The 12,982-nt window shown below is 40.5% G+C and overlaps 1 protein-coding gene across 10 annotated transcripts in view; it reads left to right on the top strand.

The window, feature by feature from the left end:
* The window catches only part of EPB41L2 (erythrocyte membrane protein band 4.1 like 2), a 194,806-nt gene that overhangs the window by 169,717 nt on the left and 12,107 nt on the right, over positions 1-12,982 (top strand). For 6 of the 10 annotated variants that reach the window (XM_061623840.1, XM_061623837.1, XM_061623838.1 and 3 more), the window contains 2 exons: positions 6,047-6,109; positions 9,982-10,128. The exons of 2 other annotated variants lie outside the window; for them this stretch is intronic. In XM_061623840.1, coding sequence (XP_061479824.1) covers positions 6,047-6,109; positions 9,982-10,128 — 210 coding nt within the window. Of the gene's footprint in view, positions 1-5,804; positions 5,838-6,046; positions 6,110-9,981; positions 10,129-12,982 lie in introns of all 10 variants that reach the window. 2 more of the 10 variants (XM_061623841.1, XM_061623843.1) reach the window with 1 other exon arrangement.

Below are 12,982 nucleotides of genomic sequence, written 5' to 3'. Positions count from 1 at the left end.
ACTGCCAGGCAGTACCTCCAACTCCCAAATCCGCAAGCCTCTCCAGAAGGATACCATGGTCGATGGTATCAAAAGCCGCTGAGAGATCAAGGAGAATCAACAGAGTTACACTCCCTCTGTCTTTCTCTCGACACAGGTCATCATACAGGGCGACCAAGGCTGTCTCCGTACCAGAACCGGGCCTGAAACCCGATTGAAATGGATCCAGATAATCGGTTTCATCCAAGAGTGCCTGGAGCTGGGATGCAACCACCCTCTCCAGAACCTTGCCCAGGAATGGCATATTTGCTACCGGCCTATAGTTATTCAAATTATCTGGGTCCAGGGAAGATTTCTTCAAAAGCGGTCTCACCACCACCACCTTAAGGCAGTGCAGGACCACTCCCTCACCTAGTGAGGCATTAATCACTTCCCTGGCCCAACTGGCAGTGCCCACCCTGCTAGCTTTTATTAGCCAGGAGGGGCAAGGATCCAACACAGAAGTGGTTGCACGCACCAGTCCAAGCACCTTGTCAACGTCCTCAAGCTGTACCAATTGAAACTCATCCAACAAAATATGACCAGACTGTGCTCCGGAGACCTCAGTTGATTCCACTGCTATAACGTTGGAGTCTAAGTCTTGGCGAATGCAAGAGATCTTATTCTGGAAGTGCTTTGCAAATTCATCACATCGAGCTTTAGAAGATTCCATCACGTCCTTAGGGCCAGAATGTAAAAGCCCTCTGACAGTTTGAAACAGCTCCGCCGGACGGGAAATAGAGGCTTGAATAGAGGCAGAGATATGTTTTTTTTTGCTGCCCGTACCGCCCCAATGTACGTCTTATTATAAGCACTCACCAGTGCAAAGTTGCATTCGTCAGGAGTCCGTCTCCATCTGCACTCAAGCCGTCTCCTACATTGTTTCATTGCTCTCAGCTCCGGAGTATACCATGGAGCTGTATGAGCTCTACAAAGGAGAGGGCACACAGGTGCGATCATGTCAGCTGCCCGGGTCATCTCTGCATTCCACAGATCGACCAGGGTGTCGACATGAGCGCCAGCCTTATCAGCCGGAAAATTCCCCAGGGCTTTTTGAAAACCATCAGGATCCAGCAGCCTCCGGGGGCGGACCATCTTAATAGGTCCCCCACCCTTGCAGAGGGGGAGAGTCGTTGTGAGTCTAAACCTCAACAAGCAGTGATCTGTCCATGACAAGGGAGTTGATGTAAGGCTCCCTATACACAGATCATTATCATCATGTCCTGTAACAAAAATCAGGTCCAGAGTGTGACCTGCCACATGAGTTGGGCCGGTGGTATATTGGGACAGCCCCATGGTCGTCATGGAGACCATGAAGTCCTGAGCCGCCCCAGATAAGGTGGCCTCGGCATGGATGTTGACATCACCCAGAACCAACAGTCTAGGGGACCTCAGCAAAACCTCCGAGACCACCTCCGTCAGCTCAGTCAGGAATGTTATTTAAATTGTATTTTGGCATTATGATTGCTTTGTTAGTCGTCTTTAGCTTTACACTGATTTTCGATATTACCAGTTCATGATCTGTACCGCAGTCTGCTGCTGGTCTTGTTTTCGCAGAAAGTATGGAACTTCTCCATCTTCTGTTACCAATTATAAAATCAATAAGTCTTTCTCCTGCTTCATTTCTGTCTCCTAGGCCCCATTTCCTCACAATTCCTAGTTCTTCTCTGTTCCCTACTTTTGCATTCCAGTCCCCCATGATTATCATCATATCTTGTTTTGGTGTGTGATCAATTTCTTCCTGTACTTCTGTGTAAAATCTCTCCAATGCCTCTTCTTCTGTGTTTGCCGTCGGAGCATAGCCTTGGATGATGGTTATGTTGATAGGTTTCCCATTTAATCTCATTGATATAACTCACTCAGACCTAATTGCTTTTGCTACGTCACTTCTCACTATTAAAGCAACCCCATTTCTTCTTAATTTCTCATTTCCTGCATAAAATATTTTGTAGTTGCCTGATTGGAAATGTCCCATTCCCATCCATTTTAGTTCGCTCACACCAAGTATTGTAATGTTGATTCGTTCCATTTCTTGCTTGACAATGTCTAACTTTCCCTGGTTCATGCTTCTCACATTCCATGTTCCTATTGTGTGCATCGTACAACTCTGGACTCTCCTTTCGCATCTGTGCGCATCAGCCTCTGGGCTTCCTTTCGGCTTTGACGCAGCTGCGTCATTAGTCACAGCGCTACTCGTACTTGTCCTTTGTTCTTCCCCAGTAGCTCGGTGAGTGCCTTCAGACCTGGGGGTCTCATCTTCCAGCACTATCTCGTGTCGCAGTTTGGATACTCTGTTCATAGGGTTTTCATAGTAAGAGATATTCAGAAGTGGTTTACCATTGCCTTCTTCTGAGTTTGGATGCATCTTAGTCTGGTGTCTCAGCTTTGACCATTCCGCCTTGGGTACCCCTGCTAGGAGTCTAACCTCTTGGTCTAGACTCCTGACGGCATTGCTCTCTGCTTCTTCAACACTCTCAAACCCCCTCATCACATTAAGGTGTGCATCCTAGAGGGCTAACTCTGTATAGGGCAGCTTTATATGCTCCATCCAATGCCTGTATCACTGTCTTCAGTGTAATCTAATATGCCTAATTGCGAGAATTTCCTTAAACAGATCCTTTAGCAATATCTGGCAATTCATTTTTTGATTCATGGTTATTTTTTAGGAACATAATTACTTTGCTTAAAATTGTAATCTGAATGCTTCTTAGAAGTCATTCTGGACTAGTTAACCCATAATACCAAGCCATAGTTTGATATTACATGAGCAAGCCTGCTTATGTACTTTATTGCCTCTTCTCTCATGTTCCATTTTGAATAGTTCCTTCCTCTTTAGCACAAATCATGAATTGCTGTTGCTTCCAGAGAACTGAACTATGATTAGTGCTTGTTCTCTAAACCAGAATTGCAATCCAGCTTCAAACTGTGGTTTGCAATCCTGGTGATTCGTATATAACAGAAAACTATGGTTTTCACAAAATAGGAAGTTACTGAATTGGAGTGTCTTAAGGGAGAAGGGAGTATACAAGCACAGAGCTCATTCACAAAGCCCCAAACTATGGTTTAATGTTGTATCTGAACCAAGCCTGTAAGATTTTTTTAAGTAATACTCTGACGAACATAACATAAACAATCAAATAATGCTATTGATAATACAAATGTAACAGTAAGCATATACTACAAACTTTATTCTGTATTGGTATTGCAGTTGCTCACCTTAAATGTTCAGGATTAAAGCTTTTTCTCTTCACCTTCTGATTTTTAAAAGTTCTTCCAACCTGTGGAGAAAAATAAACTAACAATGGGGTTGTAGAGAGACAGAGAAATTTTCCATTTTGCCTATACCAAAAATTACTTCAGCCATTTCTACAGTGTGGTAGGTGGAAGACTGAAATAGTTTAATACTTCAGCAGCATCTGAAGCCAAAACAATTCACTAGTAGGCAAAAAACCTTGCAGTTTAAGAACATATCTATAGCCAACAGATATTACTATCAAACTTTTAAAAGCAGGGGAATTGAGTGAATGCACCAGGAAAGCAGGAGACCTGACCTCCTCTCTGAGATATTGGACTGCCCTACAAATTTGTCAAAATGCAAACACAATTTGGGTTGTTCTTTCATAGTCCAATCCACTTCCTGTGTAGCTTGGTAAAGTGCAATTTGACAAATTTGTAGGGCAGTACAATATCTCAGAGAGATGGTCAGGTCTCCTGGTGCATTCATTATAGCTGCCCATTTTCCCTGCTTTTTAAAGTTGATAGAAATATCTGTTGTCTATAGGTACATTCTTAAACCGCAAGGTTTTTTGCCTGTTAGTGAATTTCTCTGCTTTTTAATCCGGGTGGTAAGAAATGGGATCCTGTGCAAGTTTGCTGAGAGTGGATTGAACATTTGCATGTTTATTGTGTTCAGTGAGATTTAATCCCCTGCAATCATGCTTAGGATAGGTGAAACTGACCACAGGGAATGGGGAGGGGAAGAGGGGGAGGGGAGCAGGCAGGAGGGGGTAGGAAAAGGGCAGGCTGGATCATTTGCATGTTTATTGAGTTCAGTGGGATTTACTAGCATGCAATCATGGTTAGGATAGGTAAAACTGAGCATGGGGAGGGAAGCCTGGAGTGTGCAGGGGAGAAGGAAGAAGGAAGAAAGGAGGAGAGGAAGAAGGGAAGAGGAAGGGAGGGGAGAGGGGAAGGAGGGGAAAGGCAGGTCTGGTCATTTGCATGCGTATTGAATTCAGTGGGATTTACTCCTGTGCAATCATGCTTTAAAAAGAAATGGACTGCCTTCAAGTTGATTCCAACTTGTGGTGACCCTATGTATAGGGTTTTCATGGTAAGTGGTATTCAGAGGTTGTTTACCATTGCCTTCCTCTGAGGCTGAGAGGCAGTGACTGACCCAAGGTCACCCAGTGAGCTTCATGGCTGTGTGAGGATATGAACCCTGGTCTCCCAGGTCATAGTCCTAGGATAGGTAAAATTGACCATGGGGGAGAGGGAGGGAGGAAAAGGAGAAGGAGGGGATTGGAGGGGGAGGGGGAGGGGAAAGGACGGGGGAGGGCAGGTTTGATCATTTGCATGCTTTTTGAGGTCAGTGTGATTTATTCCTGTGCAATCATTCTTAGGATAGATGAAAGTGACCTGGGGGGAGGGGTGGGGGGGAGAAGGAGAGCAGAAATGGGAGGGGAAGGGGAGGATATTGGGTGGGCAGGCACTGGGCAGAGGGTAAGGCCCTTTCCAAAAGTAAAACATTGTCAATAGTATCATTTTTCACTGTTTCTTGCACCTTTTTTATTCTATAGCAGGCACATGTAGCCTCCCACCCAAATTTAAACCAAAGCTGTCCCTGGCCACATCCACATCAGGCCTTTATTTCATTTTGGACAGTCGTGGCTTCTCCCAAAGAATCCTGGGAAATGTAGTTAGTGAAGGGTGCTGAGAGTTGCTAGGAAATGTCCTGTTCCCCTCACAGAGCTTCCGTCAGAGCAGCTGACTGTTAAATCACTCTGGCCGCTGGAACTCTGTCAGGAGAATAGGAGTCTCCTCTCAGCACCCTTCACAAACTACACTTCCCAGGATTCTTTGAGGGAAGCCATGACTGTCTCAAGTGAAATAAAGGTCTGGCCTAGATATGGCCCCCTGATTAGGCAAACCCAGCGGCTGTGAGTCTGGCTTTTAGAACGCTAACCATTGCTTCTTACTGAGCATGCCTGACACTATCATTCAGTTCAATGCAGGATTTCTTAAATTAATTAAAAATCAGCCAGACACTTTTTTTAGCTTTTAAACTGCAGAAGATGAAGGTCAGAGTATGGGGCAAGGTCAGTAATAGGTTTACAGGTGCTCTGTGAATATGGCTGATTTTTAATGAATTTCAACAGATTGTGAGAACTCTTGACAGAAAAAAGTCCAAAATGGATTGTTTTTTTCTCTCTCTTTTTATACTTTGAACTCTCGATTCTCTCTGACTGTTTTGTGTATCGCCATGAAAATTGAGAGGGTTGTTAAGCAAGTGTTTCTGAGTTCAGGGCTATACGTTTTGTAAAGTTTTGTTTTGAAATGAGCTTATGGGAAGCATCAGAATAGCATGGAGGGTATTTTCAATTAAACATTGCAGAATGTGAAAAATCCATGCTGATTATAGTATACAGCCACTCTTATGGCTGTATAATAAAGGTTTGTAAATAGAGCACATTGTAATATTTCTAAACAAAGCCTCTGTACTGTTTCAGTAGCTTCCACTAATAAGTGTTTTCTTTTATTAACTTTTGGGTGGTTCCATTATTTAGGCAGAAATGGAAGAGGAGCAAATTCACAAGAAGGTGGATTATATTTTTAATTAAACCTTGTTGTTGCCTGCTATTATCAGTGCTTGAAGCTTCTGTAGCTTATGTTTGCATAGTGGCCACCCCTGTTTAATTTCAAAGTCCCCTTTATTGAACTTGTAGGTACTTTTTGGTTGTGTTGATGATCATGGGATTTTTTTCCGTGTCTTCTTTTGTGTGTGTGTGTGTGTGCTTTAATTTCACAGACTTATTCCTTGAGAATAGATGGGGAAAATATTTATGTCAGACATAGCAATTTAATGTTGGAGGTTTGTATAATCTAAGGAGTACTTCTCATGGGCTGCCAGGCTGCATGAGATGGGAGGTCACCTGCAGGCTGTTCTAGGCACAATGCATGAAATGCATGGGGATGTTCGACTTCAACATGCATGTTGAAAAACGTAGTCGCTCTGCAAATGAATGAATTTAAGAATGCAACTGTTAAAACTTTTTGGAATGTCAAGTGGGACCTATAGCCCTGTTTTGATGTTAATATTTGTAGGAAATAGAATTTGTTAGACCTGCCCAGAACTTTATCGATGCACCATCTGGAATCTGACTGCCCATTTCCTTTTACGTTTCCTATACATGACTGGAAATGTGAGGCAGTGCAATCTAGAGAAAATTGTGCAGTGAAGTCAGAACCAGGAAATTGTTTTAGTTGTTGTGATACCAGGAGGCACTATATGGCCTTTTGATTGAAATTATGAATTGAATTCTTTTGGAAACTGTATTCAATACATGTAGCTTAACCATTGCAACAAAGCTATAGGCAAATTAACAAGACTTTTGATCCAGAAGATCTTACTCTGTCATCCAAATGGGGCTATTTCCACTGTTAGAATTAGATTATCTCCATTATTTGTATACACAACAAATATAACATTAAATTCTACATATATACAGTAACATTACTAATATGTTCTGTTGCTTTTTGGCAGCTTCTGATAACTAAGTATATTCTTTGTATAATTTTACTAAAGCATTGTAAAGTGTACTGCATAACGTTGCATTGAACGAATCCAAGAAATGTGCCTGGTCTTAACCCAACATTGTTTTTGAAAATATTATGTTGACTCAAACTCTGATAAACATCTGTCAGTTGGTTCAATTTGTGTTACTTAGATGGCTACTAAATACATAGATTGTCACTAAAAGTATAAGCAGCCCTTAAAGATTTTTTCTTTTACTGTATTTACAATGGTAAAGCTTGTATTGCCATACATTACTGTGCTTAGAGGTCTGTGGACAAGGGTTTGGCTAATAAATGCCAACACACAAGACATCCAACTCCCCTCATCCTCCAGCAAACTCTAGAATAATGTCCTCCCTCCATGCTGTCTTTGTCACCTATCTTCCCCCCCACTCTCCCAATTTAGCTGCTATGCAAGTAGTGGGTATCCCCAAGGCCTGTTGGAAACAAAAAGTATAACAATGGCTGATCCCCTGCCTCTGGAATCACCAGAATATTTCTTCTATCCCAGAGATTCCAATTCCCAACTGCTTTCCGTCTCCTAGTACTTCTTGTCATACTATCTTGTTGCCCATCTCTCTCCTCAGTCTTTCCAGATGTATGTGCTATTGGTGGAAAGACTTTATTACCACCAGGATAGTGTACTACAAAGTTAGATCTGAAAGCTGGCTTTCAACATGATTTAATTATATCATTAGGCATAATGTTATAGTATTTCATACAGCCTTCAGATGTGGCCTAAAATTCATTGCAGAGTGGATTTTGCCTCCAGCAGACACACACACACAAGTGCCTACATCTTAAGAATGATATGGCACTTAAAGGAGCTGCATAGAGAGAACTGTACAGAGAGAACCGCATAGAGAGTTTTGGTAGGCGCATGCCTAAATCATCTCAGCTTTCAGTATGTTTATTTACATACAAAAGTAACTTCCCTAGATTATTTCCAGTCCTGCAGTACTTTCTGTGTGCTGCATTGTTCTGTCCCACATAAAGAGGGTAAGCATGTGATTGCTGTACGTTGCCTCACAGAAAAAACTGAAATGCGTTCAGCATCTGAGGACCTTCTTTGTGTACCTCCTCCAAGGGAAGTGCAGAGGGTGGTGACATGAGAACAGGCCTTCTAAGTGGTGGTGCCTCATTTATGGAAAGCTCTCCTCAGGGAGGCATGCCTGGCACCATCATTATCTATCTTTAGGTGCCAGGCAAAAATATTCCCCTTCTCCAAGGCATTCAGCTCTTACTTTTTGGAGAGTTTTAGACATTGTAGCCTCTTTTAGGGGGTGGGTTGTTCTACCTTCTTATCTATGTATTGTGGGTTTTTTTAACTTTTTAGTTGTGTTAGCTTTATATTGGTTTTAATCTTTTTATTGTACATCGCTTTGGGTTTATTTTTTATGAAGAAAAGACTAATAAATTTAATTAATAATAATAATCACAATTTGCAAGCCTTCTCACACTAGAGTCACTGGTGTCCATTGGTGGGGGAGGGAGCAGGCTTTGCTCTTAAAGCTAAATGCTCCATCATAGATCATTTAATTTTCCACAGAAAGAGAGAGTAAATTGTTGTCATGTAGTTTGTGGGCAAAAGAGTCAGGTGCATTTATCAGGGATATTGTTGAAGTGGAGGCAAACTCTGCTTGTCATCTTCATCAGCACAGACCCTACTATCCACTACTCCTTCCCCCAGTGTGACTGATATTTTGTTAGTATAATAATAATAAAAAAGCAAGTGATCTGTGACTAATTTTGATCTCTGGCTTGTACTTTCTTTAAGGCTCAGAGCATGCAGCATTCCTTGCTCCTAAATGAAGATTCCAGCAATCCATTCATTCATTGGGGCTTCTGCCAGGCTTCTGTGCCTTCAACAGAAGCTGCACAGCAGGAATATTTGGTGGATTAAATCCATTGTTTATATCGCATAAACCTATATGAATTTGTTTTCCCCAGTCTGTTAAATTGATTCTATTGATTCTTCCTGGAGCAGATATCATAAAGACCAGGGCCAGCTCCAGGTTTCTGGGGGCCTTGGGGCACAATCAGCTTCTTAGCTCTTTCCTTCTCAAACCACATCCTTCCCTCTTCACCAATATTCACTAATTGGCTGCTGTAAAAGGGGCGCCTATTGAACATACATTTAAACTTTCATTATCACCATCTGTATTTTTTTAATCTTGTTGCCTGTCAACTCCTACCTTATAATTTTCTCCTTTATATTCCTGCGAACAAAGATTTCATGGATTTGACAAAGCAAGTGGGTTTGAGTCCATGAAAACATGTTCTATAATAGGTTTGTTAGTGTGCCATAGGACCCTTTGTTGTTTTTACCAGGAATTAAAAAATTCTGAGACCAGGAATTTATTTTGAGTACTTACTGAGTATTTATTTGACTTTGCTAAGATGATTCCTAAAAATGCAAAAGGGTGTGTATGTGTAATCCAAGAAACAACTAGCAATGATCTCTTCTTGCCTATTCATTCATTCTCTCTCTCTCTCTCTCTCTCACACACACACACACACACACACACACTCACACTCCTTTTTATTGCCATTTTCAAGCTACTCTATTCACCTTCCCTCAAGTCCAATCTTTTTTTCCTAACAAACACAGCAGCTTCAAAAAAGTATAATTTTTTTAAAAAGCTCTTTGCTCTGCTTACAAAAGTGAACATGCTCCATCCATATCTGTGCTGCTGCTGCTCTAGTCTTTAGACCCCTGCTGTTTGCTGCCTGGACGGAGGAGAGGCATGTAGCACATTAGGTGGGCAGACAGGCAGGTGGTGCTGGTACTTGCAAATGAGAGCTGTCCATGCACAGTGGCCACCTGCTGTAAAAATTACCCAACGTACAATGCAGAGTGAGCCCCTTTGAGCTTATGGGCACTTGTCTGACCACTAGTGCCAGCTTTCATAAAGGCCCAGAAGGGAACATAAAATGTTCCAGAGGCAGCCTGTCAAGGCACTCTTCTACTCTTCATTTTGCCTTGTAGCTCAGTGTGTCTAGTTTTATATTTTTTAAAAAGTACGTACATAATACTGTAGTAAAAGATAACACATTTAATTAGTAACTTATTGAATCTTGATATGCCAGGCACTTTTCTTGGTTTTTTTAATGGTTTGTGTTCGTCATATACTATTGTCCTGCCTTTTTTACATTACACGTTGCTAGGACCTGGATAAGACCCAGGATGAATTACTGAAGCATCAGGCTAGCATTAGTGAACTGAAGCGCAATTTTATGGAATCCACTCCTGAGCCACGCCCTAATGAATGGGAAAAGCGGCGTATTACACCTCTGTCTCTACAGACACAAGGGGTATGTCACTGAGGATGCTTGTCAGCATGCATAGCCGTGGAGTTAAGAAAATAGTTAAAATATACATTGTGTTTCAGTATTAACAAAGACATATGTGACTTTTTTGTTGCTAATGTGAGATTGATTTGCAGCTAACACCTATTAACATTGTGTATCTGTAGCTTTCTGTTATCAAATATTTCAAGGCAACTCCTTTTTAGGTTAAGAAAGCAAAAGTAAAGAAGTTACTAAGAATAGAATTTAAGAGTTTTATCTTATATGAAGGATGAATAATGTCAATCTGCAGTGCAATCCTAATTATATTCACTCCAAGTCCCTAAGTAATTTCACTACCCTCACCATTTACAAGTAATTGGGGGTGGAAGTATTTCAGTAGGAGAAAGAGGGGAAGGGCAACACCATTCACAATCCCTCCTCCTTTAAAAGGTGTTGAAGAAAAAGTGAATTCCGAATTTCCAGTTTAGAGTCACTATGTGAACCACTTTCATACAACTGAAAAGCACAAGCAAAAAATTCAGTTTAGCCAATACCATGAAATTTACACCATGAAAATGGCAATCGGATATAAGACTGCCCATGGGATTTCAGTACCAATATCTCTAAGACCCATTATTCTATTTGTTTACTGTTTTCAGTATTTTTTTTAAAAAATACCATACATGTGGCATTGTATGTAAGGGCTTCAGGAATAAACAATACTTTTTTCAACACCTTTTGAAGTTTGCCTCTTACGTTTCTTTGTCAGCCATTTCCAGGAAAAAACAAAAATTGATTAGGGAAAGCCAGAATGAAGCAGTGTGCCAGGTATCTTCAGAGCATTTATAATGAAATTTTTATTTGCATTAAGGCAGTTATTTGGAAACCACTGACTACAGGGTAACCCACAGACACAACTAGAATGACTCTGTTATAAAATGTTTATCCAGTAAAAAAAAAAAAAAAACAAACTTGGGGGCTTCTCAGTATTTATCAACCAGCCGTATTGGTGGCATGTTACAAATATGTAATGTGTGGTTTTAATCTCTGTTTAGCATAAATAATGCCCAGTATGTGGACATAGGTCCATTTTGAAGAACCAAACCAACAGCAGTTCCCATCCTGTGTACTCGGAGAGAAACAATACAGACAGTTATTCATGTATAAGGTGTCTGTATAGAATCGTTGACTGTGCCAGCAAAGCAGGCATTTTACTGCCCCAGTTGCCCTACATAAAAAGCAGCACCTGGTTTGTTTCTTTTACCATTCTCCCTATCTTTTCCTATTGGCTCTTATATCTTCTGCAGTTTATTAAATTTGTATCCACCCTTTCCACCAAATCATGTTCAACATGGCCAATAGCAGTAAAAAGCAAAGTAAAAGACAAAATAGATTAGCTACCTTTTGTTTTAAAAAAGTTAAAGGCAGCACAAGCCATTTGAAAATGGAGGCTCAAGTGATCTTCCCATATGTAGAGTTTTACATTGCCCTGAATGTATATTGATATCAGTCACAACTGTTCTGCAGATCAGTAATGCCAAAGAGTAGGATCCTCCCAAATGGAGCCTTCTCCAGTTCTAAAGTATATTTAACAGTTGTTAACACTTTATTCTTTTGAAATAATAAATGAGGATTTAAGTTATATACATACACAGTATTAACATAACAGATATATCAGTTCAAGGTGTATCCAGCATAAACCCAGTGCAGTGGCAAATTTGTGCTGTTTGAATAGTGCTTGGCTCTTCCTCAAACTCTGCCTCCAAGAGGGATGTGCTTCCTCTGTCATGATCTTCAATAAAGTTTTCATACCACTGTTTCCTAACACAGCATATGTGACTAAATAGCAAGAAAAATTGTTCTCACACCTTTTGGGAGTCAGGATTATCTTTTCATTAATGTGTTGCATATCCTTGTCCAAGGTTATCTTGCCAATAATAACTAGTTAATAGGATTAAAAAAAGTCACAGTTTTAAGTTTCCAGTAGTTGGTATAAATAAAAAAATCTGCCAAGGTACTGAGCAACAAGGTGATAATCTACTTCACGTTGGTAAGAATAACAGTGCTGTTATCATAGTTGTACCCATTTGAGGATACAACTGTGGCAATGACAGCATACTGTGTACATTAAAACATTTTTAAACATTAAAACATGTTTAATAATAATTTGAAGTTTGATATCAGACAGTGTGACAAAATAATGGACTTGCTATTGTATGTAATACCTGTATGCTGGCAGAGTTTAAATTTTAGCAATGGAACATGACATTTCTTGACAGATTGACTTAGTTCATCTCAAATATATAGAACTGTGCTACAGATTAAATGCCCATCACTGTCTCACTTTGTTCCTTCTTTGTCTGCTTGCTTTTCTATACACATACATGCTAGAGCTAGAACCTTTAAATTTAAATATAGCACTATATTTTGGGATAACTGTAGCACTAATAAATTGTGTCCCCTGCTCTTCATTGTTATAAAGCAGAGTAGTAGGGGATGCGGAATGATTTAAGCTGAGGAAACATCAGTAACGTGTATAAACAGCTTTTATTTAGTCAAAAGAATATTACTGTGCCTTGTGGGAGCAGCTGTGTTAGTAACTTTTGAATTGTGTGGATCTCTTCACACAGAGAGGTAGAGATGTGTGTACATTTCATTAAAATAGTTTTAGAGGGGTTGGTGAAACTAAGAAGTGTAAGGGGGACTTTTCCCTTTTTCTGGATTCCAGTGCTCCAAATTGCACCCCAGCGTAACTTCCCACACACAAAGGATATAAAATGAGTGTTTGCTTTCACAACCATGTATTTTGAAACCAACAGTGGCCCGAAGTAAGCTCACAGAATAGTTTGCATTTATAATTCAGGTTTATTGCACACAT

The sequence above is a fragment of the Rhineura floridana genome, chromosome 4 (genome assembly GCF_030035675.1).
Source record: "Rhineura floridana isolate rRhiFlo1 chromosome 4, rRhiFlo1.hap2, whole genome shotgun sequence".
NCBI classification, from domain to species: domain Eukaryota; kingdom Metazoa; phylum Chordata; class Lepidosauria; order Squamata; family Rhineuridae; genus Rhineura; species Rhineura floridana.
The sequence above is the reverse complement of the archived record's forward strand: the minus strand, read 5'-3'. Positions and strand labels throughout refer to the sequence as shown.